The sequence below is a fragment of the Gouania willdenowi genome, chromosome 5, assembly GCF_900634775.1.
Source record: "Gouania willdenowi chromosome 5, fGouWil2.1, whole genome shotgun sequence".
Classification (NCBI taxonomy): domain Eukaryota; kingdom Metazoa; phylum Chordata; class Actinopteri; order Blenniiformes; family Gobiesocidae; genus Gouania; species Gouania willdenowi.
Genome location: NC_041048.1, coordinates 12,587,375 through 12,608,902, shown reverse-complemented (window position 1 = coordinate 12,608,902; position 21,528 = coordinate 12,587,375). Strand labels below are relative to the sequence as shown.

Genomic DNA, 21,528 nt, shown 5'->3' with positions numbered 1-21,528 from the left:
AAGGTTAAGAATTGACTTAGATGAAGACCACCTTCTCAATGATCTTGGCCATGAATGGAAGGTTGCTGATTGGTCTATAGTTAGCCAGTATAGAGGCATCCAGTGTTCTCTTTTTTAACAGAGGTTTCACAGCAGCTACTTTCAGGGATTTTGGTACGGTGCATGATTAGAATGAGCAGTTAATTATCTGACACAAATCAGTGACAATTGACTTTACAATAGTTTTAAACAAGTTTAAAGGTACTGTGTCAAATCAACAAGTTGATGGATTTTGCTGCTGAACAGTTTCCTCTATTGTTTTTGGGTTCACTGTAATAAAATCTGTTGTTGATTCATCTCTCAGTGGTTGAAGCTGTTCAAGCTTTTTGTTATTTTGCTGGTTTGTGCTGATGTGCTTATTGAGTGTATTTTTTTCATTGAAGTATACAGCAAATTCATTGCATTTACCAGTTGACAGTAATTTAGGAGCTATGTGATTTTGACTGAGAGTAAATCACTTCTACTTCTACTATTTACCTTGTTTCATTATGTTATGACTTCCCACACCACACCGAGGTAACTTCTGCTCTGCTCATTTTCCATCACGTTCCGCCCATTCACACTAACCTTTCTCACCTCATTTTAGGCACTTATTAGATTCATGTCAATGGGGTAAGCTTTTTTACTTAACAATAATCTTTAAAACAAGCAAAAATGTATTGGCCCCTGACGACTACAATTGGGCTTAAAACTAGTCAGAAAATCTTAAAATCTATAAAAGAATTTAAAGATAAATGGGTGATTCATCATCTGTATTGTCATATATTCATGAGTACATCCACAAAATCTGGTCTCTGCTTTTAAGCCATCCCTGAGGAGCAATTCGGATTAAGGGATCCCAACATCCCATGGTGATGATCTGTAGTGGATTTCAACCATTTTTTGGCATAATGGTTAAATAATGCAGAAAACCTTTCTATTGAAATTGGTTTACTTTAAATAAGAATTATGATCTCTTCATTGAGTTAATTTGAAGAAAATACACTTTAATTTGAGATTATTCATGATCTTGAAAGTAGTTAGAATAATTCTTTTGTAATCTATTTCCTGCAGTAAACAGAATTTTTTGTCGGTCCATGGAAAACCTCAATTCCAGCTGTGCCTTTCGAGGGCTTTACAACAACAACCACAGCACAGTGGAACGACGCTTTCCCTCCGCGTCACTGTCTGGATTCAACCTCAACTCATCCATCACAACATCGGGTCACCTCCTGGTCCCCAACTCCTCAGTGCAACCAAACCCTAGGGCAGTCCCCATGATCACAAGGAGTCAGAGCTCCAACAACCTCTGTGAAAACGGGCTGGAGAACCTGTATGATGAAGTGGGTGGAGGCGTCAGTAGCCGCGTTAACCTCAGAGCTCCAAAGAAATCTTGCAGCCAGTGGGACATGGTGGGAAGTGCAGGCAAGAACAACCAGCTGCAGGTAAGTCAAGACGCACACTGATATTTGCAACACCCAAAAAGTGTTTAAAAGCCTTGGAAACAATCAAAACTATGTAGTATATAAAAAACTAGCGCGATCGAAATTAGATGTCAAACTTTTTCTTTTTTAAAATATGAGATTTGGCACATCTTTAAATACAATAAATTAAAGTTATATAATCACAGAAAGGAGAAAATAGTTGGTTTGGCTGCACTTTTGAGCCTAAAAGATGGATGAAAAGGCTCAGAAAGTTCTTTAATGTGAAAATACTACTTACCGTATATTGCAAAATACTGGAAATGATTCATTAATTGATTAAAGCTGCTGGATATGAATTTCTTTTTTTTTTTTAATCATATACAGACATAGTGTAGGCCTCACCGATCAATAAATCAAATATTGTTTGCTCAAAAAAAATAATGTAAAAAGTTGAAGTTGCCACTCGAAAGTTTGATTTCATCTCCACTGTAGTTTATTTACATTCACACACACATTCAGTATTTTTACTTCATTCTTATCGTGAATTCTTGTGTTTGCTCCCAAAACTTTGCCAAAAAAACTCCCCAAAACATTTGTGGTGTTCTCATGGACTAATCACGGTAAGAATGAAGTAAAACTATTTCTATGAATTTGTCTTTGGGACTTCACATCCCACAATGCAATGTACAAGACTTTTTTGATTGTTTACAATTTAATCAAAACAAACTTTCAAGCGGCAAATCTCAACCTTTTACATATATATTTTTTGAGCAAATGATCTTGGATTTATTGATCTATGAGACCAATACTGTCCTTATTTCTTAATGGGATAAAAAAATTGGTCTCTCGCCGCTTTATTAATATAATTCTATTATCAACGTCTTACGTATAGTACGTGTACATAGGCAAGATTATTGAAAAGTGCACAGTTGTGACAAAGTTAGTGCTTTTAAATCATCATTAAGTCAAAAAAAGAATCTGTTCCTCTACAATCTTATTCAAGCTCACATTGAACTGTTCAACTTTCGATTATTTCTGCTTGACAATAATAGTGACACCCAGTATGGAAGGATCAAAGAGCAGAGTAGTAGTAGTATTCTCAAATATTTAAATGGAGCTTGACCAAAATCATTTGAAGAAAAAAATAAAATGAAACTAGGTGCACACTGTCTCTCCAGTAATACCACTAAGATCGGACTTGCAATCCACACCTTTACAAGTGAAACTCTACATTTCTTCTTGTCCATGATGAAATGCAAAAAAAAGCGTATGTTTTTTTTATTTTAAATATACGCGTATTGGTAAAATCTCTAATCCCTGAATATCTAATATGTATTATGACCTTATATGCACAACATATATTAAGATACTTTTTTTATTTATTATTAATAATAATAATAATAATAATAATAATAATAATAATAATAATAATAATAATAATAATATTACAAAATATATTATATATGTACGTAAAAAAAGATACATAATAATAATAAATAATATAATCAATAATTTATTGTAATGTTTTTTTTAAAGATTTCAATTGTGGTACTACTTATTGTTCAGGTAAACTGAGAAAGTCCACGATTCTAATTTTGATACCACACCAGATTTGTTGTTAACAAGATTTATTGTCTTTCAAAATGGAAAAGGATTATTATTATGGATTTCCATAAAGAAGAATACTAATCTAATTATAGTAGGACATTCTGAGTGTGTCTTCATGAGTCTTACATGTTTATTTAGTTTGGCTGTGCCAGCAGAGGTTGTATTTGATTTACGTTGGTGCTTGACCTTAATAATCCTCTAGGGGCAGCAATCAAGTTAGCATTGACGCCAGCACTTGTCTGTATTACATCACAGAGGATTATGCCAGGCGTCATTGGTGATTTCAATATTCAAGGTTATCATTCTGTCGACGAAGGGAAACTCCCTCATTGAGTCTCAGCTGTTATTACCACAAACCACTTTGGACAGATTTGGTGTCATTTAAACAAAGCAAAGCTCTTTTTTAATATTTCATCTTTATCCTCCCATTTGTCTCATTCTGTTTGTTTCTAACTGTCGTACTCCCTCTGTGAGGACCAAGCTTTATTCCAGTGCCCAATGCCAGTAAACAGGATTATTGCAGCCACATTCAGGTCTCAGCCCCCTGATTTTACAACCAGTAAACACAGATGGCAGATTGGAAGCACAAGCACTTTTGCGACTTACTCAAATTTTAAACCTGTAATAGTTACCTACAGAAGCAGAGGGTGACTCGTGTAGTTTTGTTTAAAGATTAAGTAAACCCCAAAACCACTTCTTATCAGGCTGAAAACAAATGTATTTGGGAATTAAGTCGTGTTGATTCTTGTCCAACTCTTGACATTTTAATTAAATGTTCAAATTTGGCGAATTTCGTCTTGCCGTTGCCTGAGAATGGTGGTTTGTGACGTTTTGGTGGCTTCTTACATCACGAACCAGCACTGTTGGCCCTGCCCCTTCTTTAAAAACTAGCACCCGTGTCCTCTGCTATCTATGATCGAGTAGGTTGGATTGAGATAATCGTGAATATAGAGGTATAGTATTGAGTAGGTAGTTAGCATAGTATAGCATAGATAAATGTTTTTCAATTCCAATTCGGCCCTTAGGAGCATCCAATGTTGAAATTTGTGGCCCAATTAAGATGAAACTGTTCCTTATTTGGCCCCTGCACCAAAATGAGTTTGACACTCCTGCTATTCGCCATCAGCAAAAACTTTTAGTTACATCCTTAAGGAAGAACATTTGACTAATCCCTACATGGAGCTCATTTCTCACTCTCCTCCAGGTTTTGTTGTTGTTTAAATGGGATCGTGTGTTGTAATTAAAGTCAGTGTTAACAGAATAGAGCTTTAGGTAAGTCTGAGACATAGTAGGGAACACGAGGAGTTTACAGTCCATTAAACTCTACATGCTCCCTCACTTAATAAAACCATAAGCCATCAAATCTGCTTATGTAACTGGGATCAGCCAGTCATACAGTGAATAATGTTTCACTTATATTTTCTAAAAAATACTTCTTTTCTGTCTGTGCTTTAATTGTCTTTATTGGATTTTTATTGCTTGTTCACACTAAGTTGCTGAGCACATTTCTACTGATAGTTTGTAAATCAGAAATCTGAATGTAGGATTTTTTTTTTTTTTGTCAGATGTTTTTGCTGCAGTTTCTGTGGCCACATGTGAGCTAGAACTTTGTAAACACCCTTTTCATAGACTATACAAATACAGTCAAAAGCAATTACATTTATTTTGTAATACAGAGGGCAGAAAGAATTTAAAATATGTGCATTTTTTTTCTTGAATGTACACTGTTTCACTGGTTGTTCATTTTTTATAGAAAGTGTCTATTTGTACGGTTACCGTACGGACAACCCCCGGTGCCATTGGCATGGTTACCGAAGTACACATACGTAGCGTTTTAGGGTTAGGGTTAGGTTATAACCCAATATCGCAACAATTGTTAGGGTTAGGGTTAGGGGTGAGTATTGGCAAGGATGTTCCGATATAATATTATCGCGAAATATTGCAATATTCTACCCTGTTAATATCAAAATTAAACGTAGAGAGGAAAATCAAAATGCTGTATATGTTCATCAGAAGATATTGATCATTCAGGGGACAAAATGAGTCAAAACTGTTTGCTTCAAAACATCCTATTTATTTATTTATTAGTGTTTTTGCACATTTTCACTGAAAAAAAAAGAAAATGCAATGTTAAACACTGACATCATAAAATAAAGTCCAACAAGTTTCTTTTCACTGAAAACTAGGAGTCTCAAAGTAACCATGACAACATAATGACGGCATTGTAACAACTGTAAGTGAGAACATTAAGGATAAATCACTGAGTTACTGATAATGCACGAAAATAAAAAAAATAAATGTTCCTATTGTGTCAGTTTAAACACTGATCTGAACAGATTATATGAAAATAAAATGCCTGTGCATACATAAATAATGCAGGCATTACACACTGCCATCATGAAATCAAGTGCATTAAGTAACCATTGCAACACATTGAAAGCATTGTAACCACTGAAATATTGCACAAATACACAAAAATATTGATTAAATATATATAAATAAAATAAAATAAATAATAATAATAAAAATTTGATTTAAAATCTGCACCCAAAAAAATCTCAATATATCGTGAAATAGATTTTTTTCCACACCCCTAGTTAGGGTTAGGGTTAGGGTTAGTCTTAGTCACATGACCGAAATTGGCCAAATAAGGGTGCTGCGTATGGATAGAATGTCGGTATATTGATATGGGAACCGTACGGATAGCCACTGCCTTCTTTATATAAACCTGTACTTCCTCCATGATGTTGAATAACTAATGCTTTACGAAAACCTCCCTAAAGCACCTCAGTCAGAGAAAAAAAATAGTTCTTAGGAAATTAAATATTTACTACGGTTTTCCTTCTGCGAAAAACAACAGCTTCCATCTCACCTCCCCCTGCTCCACATTTCCTCTTCTTCTGCCCCCCCCCCCCCCCCCCCCCATCACTCTGACTTTCACTCGTTTGTACTGTAAGGTCCCGAAAGAGGCCTACCTGTCCCAGCTGTCCTGGCAGGACTCTCCTCTTTATACTGAGACAAGGATGGAGAAACGTCAATCACAGTTTGAACCACCAGGCCCCGCTCCTGGTGAGCAGCCTCTACAAGTCATGGACCTATGGGAGCAGTACTCAGACTCCACCACAGGTAGATGCTACTACGTCAACAGCATTACTAAAGAAAGGTCCTGGAAGCCACCACGCCGAGCCCGCGCCCAGGTCACCAGCAAGGTAAAGCTCCACAGTTTATTTCTCTTTCACATACAGTATTTTTCTGTTGGTGTGCATTAAAATATGAGCAGTGCAGGGTCAAATGTAAAGAAGAAAGCAGGTCCTATAGTTGTCATTTTGAAATGTTTTAAATGTATCAGTAGGGGACCTTTTCAATTTCAACCAAAGAACTTCAAAGAATCCAGGAGAGCAGCCTGCTTGGTGTATGTTTATTTTTATTTCACACAGACAAAGAGCTGCCGTCGTAGGAATCACGGGACAGATTTGCTCATAGCTGCAGTCAAGATAACACGATCAGATTTGCAAATTGGTTCAATCTAATACAAAACCTTCAGGTCACACGGAACCCTTTGGAGTTCACAATAGGCCAACAATGATCTCATCAGCTGAGTACATCAATAAGTCAAACAAACACATTACTTAAAGAAATGAAAAAGTAATAATGTAAAATTAAAGTAAAGAATCATTTTTCAAAGTGTTTACATTTTTATTTTGTATACTGTGTTATGGTTTACCAGTTCATACTTACCACCTTTTGTCTCTATAGAGGCAGAAAGAACAGGAAACTGACAAATGTAGTAAAAAGTATCTCAGTAAAGAACAGTTCAACAAAGAGGTTTCTTTTTATAGCAGCTTTTTAGAAAATATTTAGAGGTGAATTTATGTCCCGAGTTTCCTAAATCCTAAAATGCAAAAAAAAAAAAGTAGAAAAAAACAACTCAAAAAACTATTAAGTTGAAGTGTTTGCAAATTTAATAAATAAGAATAAGAACAATTATTAATGAGTGAGCTATTTCAATAGAAGTTTAATGTATATATATATATATTACAAGAAGGCACACTTATTATTATTATTATGATTATTATTTGTAATACTTATTTTTATTGCACACCTAAAGATGTGTAACATTGTAATGTTTTTTTTTTTAAATGATAGAATTCTGTTATTTTCTACTTTACAGTTTTCTTTGTGTATGCTTGGCAGGCCTGTCCAACACAACCTCAGACTTTACCCAGAGACCCCAGTCATCTGTCCCTCCCACTCACTGGAAGAGGAAAGGGAATCCTGCACACGGTAAATATTCAGTCACCCACATGTGTTTTAATATTATAGTCACATTGTGATGTTTAGATGCTCTCTGATCCTTTGTATTACAGGCAGCGTTATATCTCAGTGCATGGCTTCATTAGCTTTGACTGCAGGATGTAGTATGTGTAACACTCAGCATTAGCATTAGCATTAGTCAGGTGTGATGTTAATTATCACTGCAAGTATTGGGAAGTAAACCTGTATGACAGAAGCTGACCTTTTATGAACCAGACATTGATGAGTCACGTTCACATTGCAATGCATTGTGGACAATATTAGGTTTTACACCTGTTATTCATTTAGTTCATTTTCATTTTTCAGCTACAATTACATTTTCAATTACCCATGTTCATATACAAATCAATTACGCTTACAGTTACCAGCATTTTTTCCAATTAGAATTAAATTACAATTATTTTTTAATCTCAGAAAGTCAATTATTATTGTTCTCAATAACTAACAATTACAATTAATCACAATTACTGAGCATGAAATAAATCATCTAATAAAAGTTAACCTTCCTGTTGTGTTAGCTTTCTGTTAGCATCTCTTATGATAATGGGTCCTAAATCAGCTGTAAAATACACTAAAGTCAAATATCTGTCATATAATTTATTTCCTATCTATTGGTTACATTGTTAGGCTTCCTAATCAATGAAAATATAGGTTTTGATATTTTTGTAAATGGTAAAATGTGGAAAAGCTTGATATGAAACCTAATAATATACTTATATATACTTATATATATATAACAATTTTTGTTTACCACACATGAGTAGAACTGTACAAAGAACTGTAATATGGTTCCCCAGTTTTGCGTTAAATTATAATTTACATTTTTTTTTAGAGAATTTTCATGGCAATTACAATTCCAAAGGCAATTATCTGAACTCAATTTGCAAGTATGACAGTAACAGATTTTTAAAATTACAATTACAATTATAATCATGCCATAATTGTAATTTATTAATAATTACACAATTACTATTGTATTTGACCCCAACCCTGATATAGGCTAAGCCTCTATTTTGCATGGTGTTTTGTTTATTGTAATGTTTATTAAGACATGCTCTCGTTCAGTTTATATATTATTGATCAAAAAGTTCATGTTTCTGAGCCAAATGTTCTGTGAAGGCTTTTAATGTTCCCTCAGACAGACAGGTTCGTCCTAAGTGTGACGCACACACACGTACACACACTATTCACATCACCTCTATAAATACATTCATATGATGCCTCCATCTGTTACCCAAGGTGCACCTGCCTGCTCCCACATTGCATCTCGTTGCCGCTGTGTTCTACTTTGAAACAGCCTGAAATGCTGAGTGCTGCCAAATCGAGCCACTACGTCATCCTCTGACCAACTCTCTGCCCCAATTGTTCATTTATTAACGGCTCCTCACTGTCCCACTTCCTCTCCTATGACATTTGTGTTGGGTTCATCCTCATGGGTAATAGCAGCCCAATGACTCCTGAACTGATGCAGATGAGCAAAGGCCACTAGGGATGCAAAAAGAGAGAAATAATTCCATTGTTATCCACTGTAAAACTGTTCAATTTACAGTTCACTTAAACAAGTTTGAAATTTCAACAAAATCCTCAAAACTATTCCTGAACTTTTCTTTAATGTTCACTTTTTTTTTTTTTTTTGATGTAAACATTTTCGAAGGTGTTTTTGACAACATCTGCCGAAATTGACGCGTCCACGGAATCAGCGACGACATGAACACAGTGAATCGACACAAGCTGCTTGATCCAGATTGCTAGAGATAAGCATTTGCATCTCAAGGTTCGATTGCCTCAACGTTGCATCACTATTTCAAATTTCAAATTGCTCATCAAAAAAAAAAAAAAAAAAAAAGTACCCACATGATCAAAGCAGTGATTCCCCCGTCAAGTCGGTGGGAGTTGCTCTCCGTTGACCCATATGTGTCACTTTTTATTCGGAGGTACACACGTTAGCACACAGGAAATGAACATATGATATATATAATGCATGTTCAGGTGTCAATCCTTGGCTTTATGTCAGAAAGAGGGACTTTCTACTGTAGTTTTTATTGGTGAACGATTTAAATCTGAATGTTTTTTATTGTTTTATCTTTTTAGCCCATTTTGTTGACTTATGCTTCCCAATTTATTTAACCTATCTTTTTTTTATTCTTATTTGGCTTCATTTTAGCTGAAACAATCCAAAAATTATTCATAACAATTAATTTCATTATATTAACAAACATGATTCAACATAAATAGCAACCAATCCCAAAATTTTTAACAAATATTCTGACAATTGCTCAGGACTGATTTTATTACTTTATTTTATTTGTAGCTTGATGATAGAAATATTTTTCTCTGATTCATTTCTTGCTTAAACATTCCTTTATCAGTTTGAAAGTCTGAGGGCCACATTTTTTTGCAGATTTTCATTTTTGAGTATTTTTGGTTGTTGTTTTGTGAGTTATTCTGTAATTTTGTGTGTTTTGTGGAGTCATTTTGTGTATTTTCGCTGTTTTGTGTATTTTTTGTAATTTTGAAATTTTCTGCAGCACTTTTGTATATTATTGCTGTGTGTATTTTTGCTGCTCCTTTGTATATTTTCTGTTGTCGTTTTGAGTATGTTTGCTTTCTTTTTTATTTTGTGTTTACTTTGGGGCCACACAAAGGTAAACTGTTGCCCATCCTGATCTAAACAATAACAGGAGTGTTTTGTACAGTCAGCGTTGAATGTTACGTGGCTTCTGTAGCTCCTCACGGCGCCGTTTCATGTGTTTTTTACGTTGTTTGATCCTTTTCCCGTAACCTCGATTCCACACCTGTTTCACTGCCTGCTTGGTTTATGCTTTGTCGAGCAGAACTGGCTTCTCATGGCAGGATGTATATATATATATATATATATATATATATATATATATATATATAAATATGCATATATTCGCACTATAGCCATCAGCCAAAGTGTAGAGAATAATTATATTTTGATGACGTTATGAGACCTTTTTTACTCAACCACCATCTGTATTCAAGGTTTATGATGGCTACATTTAGAAATGTAGTGGGTACGGAAAATATTCAGACCCCTTTAAATTTATTTTAGCCATTTGCTAAAATCAAAAAAGTTCATTTTATTTCTCATTAATGTACACTCAGCACCCCATCTTGACAGAAAAAACAGAAATGTAGAATTTCTTGCAAATTTATTAAAAAAGAATAAGTAACATAAGTATTCAGACCCTTTGCTTTGGCACTCATATTTAACTCACATGCTGTCCATTTCATCTGATCCTCCTTGAGATGGTTCTGCTCCTTCATTGGAGTCCAACTGTGTTTAATTAAACTGATTAGACTTGATTAGGTAAGGCACACACCTGTCTATGTAAGACCTTACAGCTCACAGTACATATCAGAGCAAATGAGAATCATGAGGTCGAAGGAACTGCCCAAGGAGCTCAGAGACAGAATTGTGGCAAGGCACAGATCTGGCCATGGTTACAAAAGAATTTCTGCAGTACCCAAGGTTCCTAAGAGCATAGTGGTCTCCATAATCCTTAAACGACCTGGCCGTCCAGCCAAACTGGGCAATCGTGGGAGAAGAGCCTTGGTGAGAGAGGTAAAGAAGGACCCAAAGGTCACTGTGGCTGAGCTCCAGAGATGCAGTAGGGAGATGGGAGAAAGTTCCACAAAGTCAACTATCACTGCAGCCCTCCTCCAGTCAGAGCTTTATGGCAGAGTGGCCCGTCGGAAGCCTCTCCTCAATGCAAGACATATGAAAACACACAAAGGACTCCCAGACTTTGAGAAATAAGATTTTCTGGTCTGATGAGACCAAGATTGAACTTTTTGGCATTAATTCTAAGTGGTATGTGTGGAGAAAATCCCAACAGTGAAACATGGTGGTGGCAGCATCATGCTATGGGGGTGTTTTTCAGCTGTAGGGACAGGGCAACTGGTGTGTCTACTCAATACTGAGCAAAGGGTCTGAATACTTATGACCATGTGATATTTCAGTTTTTTTTTTTTTTTTTTTTAATGAATTTGAAAAAAGTTCTACATTTCTATTTTTTTTCTGTCAAGATGGGGTGCTGACTGAGTGTACATTAATGATAAATAAAATGAATTTGTTTGATTTTAGCAAATGGCTGCAATGAAACAAAGAGTGAAATATTTAAAGGGGTCTGAATATTTTCCGTACCCACTGTACATTTCTAAATTCTACCACAGCCGTCATAAACTTTTTCTACATTATGAAGCTAAAGTGTTATCTTCTGTTTAAATTGCACTAACACAACAACAGGAAAAGGCTTAAAGACAGTTTTAACCGTTCTTCTGTGATGAGTCAGTCAAGCACACACACCTTCCTGCTTGGGTTGTCCGTGCACGTGAACATGCGAGCGATCACATGGCTGATAAAGTCAGCTTCCCCTTAGAGTGGGGAAGTAGACAAGAGGGAGAAATGAATGGTTTTTACAGTTTGATTTTCAAAGCGCTGCCACAAGAACCCTTTAGGATGACAATCATCCAGTCTTTATCACTGACGCTGACACCATAATGGACACTTACTCTGTGAGTTCTCTTTTGTTTATTTTCTCTGCTGTGTTTTAGATTAGTACGGTATTCTCTTCATTGTTTGATGCTGGTAGTAAACGATTTAACCACAATGGGTTGTAATTGTAGGCTTTGTTAGTGCTTTAGGGTTTAATGCTTTTAATAGGAATACATTGAACGTGTGACTGAATGTGTATTTTAGTGATTCCTGCTTTACACTGTGGACAGCTTCAAGTTGTGTTCGAGTTTCTTAAGAGGGTTTGTGTTTTTGTGTGTCTCTGTGTTTTGTGTAACATTTTTGCGTTCAGTTAATGAAACCTTGACATACCTTTTCCAACTATCACTGTGACTTTTGGGCAGTGACCTGCCGTGAGCACTAGGGCTGGGTAGGCAGGGTGTTGCAAATCGAGACCACCAATGTCAACACCAATGACAATTGGTGTTGACATTGGTAAAACAACATTAAAGAAACATAAACAATTATTTGATTTAGCCTCCATACTCTCCCACCAAGACATAGCTCATGACACGGCAGCGCATCCGTTGTTTGTGTTGGAAACACAGAAACACGGAGAAAAAGACAACAACAACAACTCAGAACAGCCTCAGTGAGGCACATCCACAAAGCCAATCCTTCCTTTTGTACCATTCACTGTGTAAAGTATTCACTAATGCACTGTGAACGTACGTATAGCATTTAGCATAGCATGGTTATGTCCAAAGGTAGCGTAGAGAGCTGCCTTTTTACGTAAATGGTTGTCATCTGACTGAGCATGGGCAAACACAGAAAAATACGCTATGGAAACAGAGGCAAAACAGCAATGTGCTTTTGGGAGAGGGTGTGGCCCCCTCCTGGCTCCTCCTCCTGCTTTACAGCGGAGAGAGACTGTGCAGAGTCTCTGCCGTACCAGGAAATAGCGATACAACTTCATCCACCGTAATATACTGTATATTTATATTTTCATTTCCATATATCATTAAAAGCCAGACTAACCTAGCCTAATGGCATAATAGTTAATAGTTAAAACTTAAGGTTTTCTTAAATCAGCAGTGTTAAAATATATCCTACTTTGGCAACGACTTATAGTTGATGCTATATTGATGCTATTAGGCTAAATAAATATTCAATATTCTTTCCTTTTGTTTTCAATCAGCTGTCACCTGATTTCATCTTTGGAAGCCATCAGAGGAATACTGGCAGCAGCTGGCAAACAAAGCAGGTAGAAAACCTTTTCTAGAGCACACCTTTACTCACACCAACTTGGGGCACAAAGTGAGAGTCTATGTGCATTATATTTAGATCACATCTCGCTCAGTTTGGTTGCCATGCATACTTTAGCTTAACATTACATTTTTTTTTTCAGCTCCAAAGTAAAATTCTAGCTGAGCTATTTCTTTTAATAAAAGGGAAAAAAAATGAACTCAAGCAGTTAGATTTGCAAGAACTGCATCTTAACTGTATTACTGTGGAATATATTAAGTGGTGCCAGCTATGCTCTTTTAGATTCCCAAGCAATCAGCATTTATGCATATTGTGTGGTTGAATTTGCAACTGATGCTGTCAAAAGAAAAGGGTTGTTTCCCAAGCGCTTCTTACTGCAACATGTTGCATCACAGTGGGGTGTGGGTGCATTCAGTTTAAAGCCCTTTTAAAGACCTTCTCTTAGCAAAGGAGCAGATTGGGCTTCTAGTGCTAATCCTCCTTTGCATGCAGAGATGGCAAACATTAGGAGGGATATGTCGTCTGATTGTTCAACCTATATTGCTGCATTAAAGTTGTGGGAAATTGTGCAGATGCGACACTTTGGAATAAACAATCAATGGGCAATACTTGAAAAAAATCACACATTTCTTCAGTAAGTAAAGTAATAATCTGTTCTCATAACTTAGCTGCAGGTTAAGTTACCTCTGTGCTCTGTAAGGACCTGTACTGAAATTATTTTTTCATTATTCAACTGCAATCGATTCAATAAAATACTTGGATACCATTTTTTCTGATTTAAAGCTTAATTTACTGAATAAGTTGACACTAAACATTGGTTTTTGTGATGTGTTACACAAACGCTTGTTGTGATAACTGACACTCCACAGTGATAAAAAAAAAATAGCAACATTATATCATGGTTATTTAATAAAATAACTAGTCAAAAAAAAAAAAGTAATTTCAACAAGTGGCCCAAACATTTCAGTTTAAAATTTTTTTTTTTACTAATTGTTCCGTAGTTATTAATTAGGCACACAAAATGTTGAGTTTAATCAGATGAATACTTTTTGAGATATGGCCAATTTAGTGAAGAGTGTGTGTCGATTTTTGCGTATCGTTTTTTTTTTCTTCCATTTTCAGCTTCATTATATAGAAAACTGAAATTTGGTTTAGTAAAATAGCTCCCCCTACTCGCTCAGAATATACAAAAATGTATTTTGAAGGAAAAACACCCCCAAAACGGAAAAAATTAAGACTTTCAGAAATGTGTTCATAACAAATATTATGTTTTCAAAATAAACATTTTTCTAATGCAATGGTTATTAGATTTGTTTCCTGTTACGAGTGAAAAAACGAAAAAAATAAATGATTATAAGACACAGAGGCAAGCTAGAACAGCCTCATGTAAAGGATTTAAAGTAATGTTTATACTATAAATTCAATTAGAGATTTTTTTTTTTTGTCTTACATTCCCACATGTAGTTATGGGCCAATTAAAATCTGTCACAAAATTATTTTTGCGGATTTCAAGAGACTATCACCCAAGAACCAATGCATATATGTGACTAATAATTAGTGTTTTGAACAGTCTATGTACAGTACATAGCTCTAAGCTGATCAAATTACAGTGAGCTGAGGTATATGCAAAGTTGTTTACTAAAGGCCCAAACATGTTCAACCCTGAAACCTTGACAAACTTTTTTCCAATTTGAGGGGCTGGCATGTCCACCAGATAGAATCTATAGCAGATATTTTTGTATATTCTGAGAGAGTAGGGTGGAGCTGTATTACTGTACCAGATTTCAGTTTCATATGTGGTGTAGTTCCTGAGATATATAAGCTGAAAATGAAAGAAAAATAAGGATGTACGAAAATCTACACATACACACATCACTAAATCTCAAAAGTATTCATCCGACAGTGTGCCTATTGAATAAGTTATGAAATAATTGGTAAAAAAAATCTGAATTCATTCAAACACGTGAATATTCAGAGCATGTTGTGTTGACTTTTCAGTTGATGCACAGTAAACCACAGGTCACCTTTTGCCTTGTTTGTTTCACCCTTGAATGCTCACCCCAACGTAAAGAGCATGCAGCGCACCGTTTCCTCGGACACCCTGAGCACCATCGCATTCAATCACACTGATGCCACAGCTGTCACACGGGCCCCGTGCAGTACGTCAAACAGCAGCTCAGCCACTCACAGTCCATGTTCCTGCCTGAAAACGGGAAGGTATTTAACCCACGTGCACACTCACATACACACGCACACACACACACACACACACACACTCACACACACACACACACACACTCACACACACACACAGTGACACAGCTGATGCTCTTGTTTTGTTTCAGCTGGGCCAACAGTGCAGAGATTTGTCGTGCAATATGACCAACATAGTAGTGGAGCCTCCGTCTCCTGAGAGTTCTCCAGACAGTGATGGCTGCACACCGGTGAGAATATGACATGTGTCTTTTTGAGTGATGATACGTTGAAGCGGGGGGTGATTTCTCCCTGCCTAGACACTGCTGAAGCCGCTCTGCAGAAAGTCTGCTAACAAGCTTCGTGGACATCCCTGTATTAAAGCATTAAATGGATCTTTATGTTAGTTATAACCTATTTTTTTATTTCCTGGTTGAAATACTAGTGGTTAGTTTTTCTACTTTTCCCTGTAGTTTAACACGAACGCTCATTTCTTTTTAACTTTCTGCTTAAAATCTGGGCGTAATCTACGAATCAAAAAAAAAAAAAAGAATACATTTAAATTAAACTAGTGGTTTTTTTTGTGCTTTAAAAATATAATTCTTTGTTTTTATTGGATTTATTGTGTGTTTTTTTTTAACCAATTTATTCTATTCACCCAGCGACCCTGAAAAAGGGAGCTTGCGGGTCAAAAAATGGATGGACGGGTGGGTTTATTTTAGTAAATTGTAGAATACTCTAATGTTTAAAGTTAAAATGTAACCCATTGGTTGATACTAAATGTGTCAGTCAACTACTGTTGCTGACTGTTGTTCTCTGTTTGAGTATCATCACTTCATCAAGCCTTTTCTAACTATTATAATTGCAAAATAAGTAATTAAAGTACTTATAATTTGTGCTGATATCGTATCAGACCGATATCGGTATTTGGCAATACTCAAGGCTGCAATATCAGTATCGTATCGGAAGCGAAAATGTATCGGGACACCTCTAATATGTGTAATTGTGTATATACACTTGTATTATTTAGGTTTTATTTGTATTATATGTGCCATGGGTTAAATGCGTTGTAATGGGCGTAACATAAATAGTTAAAGATTCATTTTTATTTTTATTAGATGTAGATATTCTCACCCTAGCTTTAAGATGGTTCATTTCTGTGCTCCTATATCTTACTCTCTGTTTATAACTCCCATTGTTAATAGTTAATTCCATTCTCTTGCACCTAAAACGGGGCCACGCCGCAGTGGGAGATTTTAGAGCGTTTCTCCCCTCCTGCTATTTTTGAATGATGCAACCGTCAAGTTAAACGAGTTTGCTCAGGATGCAGTTTGTTACACAGAGGAAAACCCTGCGCTGCTTTACCACTAACATTACTGCTTAGCGTCACATACTTCTTACATGCTTCCTGGCTAATGTTAGCCAGTTTTGTAAAAAAGTGAATGTTATGTTAATGTTGCTTCTTATAGGAGCTGGAGAAAGCTGGTCCTGCTAAACAAAACAAAGATCTCAGAAGTGGCCGAAAACTGAGGTAAACCTGAAGGAAAGAATCAGCTCTTATTTTGTTGAGGACTTGCAACCACAGGGTCATATGTGAAGTGAACGTGCACTAATGGGTTTCAGGAAAAAACTGGAGTGCCTCCTGGGTGGTGTTAGTTGGAACAGTCTGGTTTTTCTTTAAGATCCTAAAGCTCAGACGCCATCCAGCTGGGTAAGCTCAAATAAACCATGTTTCTGGGATTTCTGGGGCAATTGGTGCACATTTTTTGGATTATTTATACTTTTCTTTCATCTATGACAAAGTGTGCAAATATCATGACATAGTTCAGAGGTCTGCAACCTTTACTCCACAAGTAGCCATTTCGTCTCATCTCACCTGGATTAAAGTCCTCCTGGAGCCGAAAAAGACCTTCTCAATGAAGACAATACAGTGTATTAAATTCTATACAGTTAAAATTATATAGAATAATGTTTGATTTAATTTGATTTGGTTTAATATTGATCATGTAAATGGCAACTTAAAATAATTTAAAATAAATAAAATAAATTGACATCAAGAAATAAAACAGTATCTTGTATCTTCAATTCTTACACATCTCAGTTTACATGAACACAATGTTACATAAAGAAGATTTTTTTTATAGTTAATGTATTTGAAAGGCTACAAAAAGTAACTTGAATTTGAAACACATGATCATGTGGTCAACACACACTAATTGCTTATTTCTTGCCACACAGAAATCATGCATATTTAACGGCACATTAGCGATTAAATGAATTTGTTCCCACACAATTAAAATCTCTATTTTCTTCCAGAATAGTGTTTTTGTTGGTTTAGTGATCTTACCAGGGGTTTAAAACTTAAGGTTAGCCACAGGTGCAGGAAAGTTGATTTAGCTTCTGTAAAAAAAAATAACTGTTTTTTTTTTTTAAGCTATAGGGAGCCATTGCAAAATAGTCAAAGAGCCACATTAGGCTCCAGAGCCGCAGGTTTCAGACCCCTGACATAGTTGTAAGGTCCTAGTTTGCTCTTAGACCTTTTCTGTCAATCCATGTTTTTTGTAAGTTGTTTTCAAAAACCCAAATAACCTCAACATTCACAAATGGTGTTTGGGAGAATTTCTCACAATAAAAAGTAATTGTGCTCTGTATGTTGGGATTTTTGTGCTTCCCAATCTCAGAAACCAGGAAACAGTCGCCCAGAGAGCAGCGTTGATTTAAGAGGAGCTCAGCTACACTGGGCCAATGAGCTGTCCAGCAAGAAGAATGTCTTCAAGTAAGAGACAAAAGCTTTTCCTACACTTTCCTGTTAAAATGTATATTATTTAGCATTTATATTGTCTTAACTGTGTTAAGTTGGTTGTGTGACGATACAACTCAGCTCACGAGATGAGACGAGACACGATATTGGGTTCACGAGAACAAGACGAGATTTTCAGAAAACTACAATGACAAAATATATGACTGGACCAACAGACTTTTATTTAACTGAGTTGCACATGAAATGTTTTTATTATAACTCTTAACATGAATGATGAAATTTACGCCTTCTCTTCTTCTGTTCCTTCACTTCCCTCAGAGGTCACAAATAGACGTTTGGAACGCTCACATGAAACAGTTAAATAAAATAAATAAATAAATATCTCGTGAGACAGATTAGTGTTAAGTTGGTTAATAAATATCATTAATTATCTGAAATGATATCAATTTAAATGGGTTTCTAGATGTGGGCTAAGCATTTTACTTTCTTCTATGAGGGAAGTGAAAGTGGGAAGCTTTTTTTCACATTATCAGTTTTAATGGGCCAAATAAAGGTCTGTAAAGAAAACAACTGTGTATAGGAGAGCTCAGGGTAGTTAGTTCTTTCTGGTATTGAAGATATGGGGAGTAAATATGATAATTTTGTGTGTGGTGTGTGTGTGTGTGTTTTAGCTGAGGACAGTAACGGGCAACGAGTTTCTGCTGCAGTCAGAGACACAATCTCTGATCATAGAATGGTACAAACCATTCAGAGCGTCATCGACAGGCTGGTGAGTATCACACTAATGCACGCACCCACGCACGCACACCCCTGAGGTCACTTCTACATATTGTTCAGTATTTCCTCTTATCGTGTTCACTTTGACACCAACATTTGTTCGGTGGTAAATTGTATTTGTATAGTGAATTTCATGCACGAGGCACTTATATGCGCTTTACGTGATTTAAAAAGTGCAGGAAAAATTAAACTGAGTTTAGAGAAATCAACAATAAAAACATGAAAACGTTAAACAGAAAGCCCTGCTATCGCAAAAGTAGATGAAAGGCTGAGTCAGATCATATTTAAAAAGCATTTTGTTTGGTGTTATGTATTGACATAAGCAGCTATGGTTAGTACTGTGTAAGAGGCACTACTTTATGTTGCGCATGTGTACAGGCGCATACGTTATGTATAAAGTGTCAGCGCATTAATGTGTGAGTTGTGATAAGGCACCTGTGGAGTAAAAAGATGTTTAAAACGTTACCGGAGTTTTCATCTATTATTTTACAAGGTTATGTAAGTGACAAACATAACAAAACTGGCGACGAGGATTCACATGAACCCGGGCAATTTTCTGCGGATGCTCGAAGACAGTAAAAGGTACAAACGGACTTGGTTTTGTGAGCTGTTTTTCGTTTGCTCGACCCGGAAATAGGATTGCCGGAGCTGGGGACGATTATAACACGAGACTAAGAACGTGATTGGACGCGATAAAGAGGCACAATGTCGGCGTTTGTGGGTCATATGGACACTTTTGACAGTAGAGTGGAGGACTGGACAATCTATGTGGAAAGATTTGAACAGTATTGCTTAGCTAATGACATCAGGGATGAGAGAAAAGTGGCTGTTCTTTGAGCCTCATGGGTGCAAAAAACCTATAATCTCCTCCGCAGCCTCACTGCAACCGGATAAACCGCAGACAAAACGATCAGTGAGATTACGGAACTCTCAAAAATCACCTGAATCCAGCCCGTTGGTGATCGCGGAGCGCTTCAGATTCCATAGGAGAAACCAAGCAAAGACTGAGACTGTGTCGGAGTACATAGCTGAACTGAGGAGGCTGGCGGAGCATTGCCAGTTTGGAGTGGGACTATCTGACGCACTGAGAGAACCGGTTCGTCTGTGGTCTACACAATGAGAGCACTCAAAAACGCCTTCTAACGGAGGATAGGCTCACCTTGCAACGTGCGGTGGATGTCGCTGTGTCGTGGAAACAGCAGCGAGAGACGCCACTGAACTTCAAGGTAACAGGCCGCTGCATGCGCTGTGTATGAATTACAAACCAAGCAACGTAGTTTCAAATCGAAGCCGTGTTTCAGATGCGGTAAAACAATCACATGACCCAGCTGACTGTTGGTTTAAAGATAAGGATTGTAGGCAATGCAGAAAAAGGGGGCACATACAGAAGATGTGTAAAGCTAAATACAATAAAGAGAAATCAAATGCAAAATGGGGGAAAAAGCTGCATAAAGTCACAGAAACGGAGTTCGACAGCTCAAGTGAGGAGGAACTGTCTTGTGTTGGACTATATGCAACTGATGAGGATGATAGTGATGTAATATGGGTGACACCAAAAAGTCAATAGAGTGCCATTAAAGATGGAACTGGACACAGGATCTGCACTGTCACTTATATCCAACAAAGAGTACATGAAAAACTTTCCAGACATGAAGTTGTCTCGCACAAGTGTGAAACTGAAAACATATACAGGTCAAAGAGTAGCTCCTCTGGGAAAGTTGAAAGTAAGAGGTGAAATATAAAAATCAAACATGTAATCTGGAACTGTTTGTTCTCAAAGAAGGAGGTGCGCCGCTGTTTGGGACGGCAATGGCTAAGACAAATCAAACTAAACTGGCAACAAATAAAGACTATGAACAGTGCTTCTAAACAGCACACAGGCCAAAGGCTGTCAGAAATATTGGAGAAACATGCAGCAGTGTTCACAGCGAGGGCATAGGAACCATGAAAAACATTAAAGCGTGTCTAGAGCTTCAAAATGATGCAAAGCCAAAGTTTCACAAAGCACGCCCGGTACCCGTATGCTCTACGCCCAAAAGGTTGAAGCTGAGCTACAACAACTAATGGATCAAGGGATCTTGTCCAAAGTGGATTGGTCTGAATGGGCAAACGCCAATCGTACCAGTGGCTAAGAAGTCTTCAGAACGAGTGCGTATTTGTGGTGACTTCAAAGGAACAGTTACCCTGTACTGCAACGCAGTCCAGTAATCCACTTCCTCGCATTGATGACATTTTGCATCTTTGGCAAATGGTGAGCACTTTACAAAAATAGACCTTGCTCAGGCCTATCTACAAATGGAGATGGATGAAAATTCACGCAAGTATCTCACCATAAACACTCACAAAGGACTGTACCAATACAACAACTTGTGTTTGGCATCACAAGTGCCCCGGCAATCTGGCAACGCGCAATGGACCAGGTGCTCCAAGGGATCCCAAGTACACAATGTTATTTGATGACATCATTGTTACTGGATCAGACAAAGACTCACACTTAGCAAACTTGGATGCAGTTCTCACAAACTGGAGGACTATGGACTGAAAGCTAACAAAAAGAAATGTGAGTTTTCAAGGAATGCATTGAGTACTGTGGGCACAAGATAGACAAAAATGGACTACACAAAAACGCAAGATAAAATCGAGGCCATAGTGAATTCTCCTCACCTGAAAACGTAAGTCAATTACGC

General features: G+C 36.8%; 1 protein-coding gene across 1 annotated transcript in view; it reads left to right on the top strand.

Annotated features, from left to right (window-relative positions):
- Positions 1 to 21,528, top strand: part of arhgap9 (Rho GTPase activating protein 9) — a 65,096-nt gene that overhangs the window by 21,693 nt on the left and 21,875 nt on the right. Inside the window, 14 exon segments of the mRNA XM_028446766.1 lie at positions 1,093 to 1,463; positions 6,008 to 6,259; positions 7,245 to 7,334; positions 13,043 to 13,108; positions 15,182 to 15,242; positions 15,245 to 15,327; positions 15,456 to 15,554; positions 16,773 to 16,833; positions 16,927 to 16,959; positions 16,962 to 17,014; positions 17,985 to 18,079; position 18,655; positions 18,736 to 18,802; positions 18,805 to 18,833. Of these exon segments, the coding sequence (XP_028302567.1) occupies positions 1,093 to 1,463; positions 6,008 to 6,259; positions 7,245 to 7,334; positions 13,043 to 13,108; positions 15,182 to 15,242; positions 15,245 to 15,327; positions 15,456 to 15,554; positions 16,773 to 16,833; positions 16,927 to 16,959; positions 16,962 to 17,014; positions 17,985 to 18,079; position 18,655; positions 18,736 to 18,802; positions 18,805 to 18,833 (1,361 nt within the window).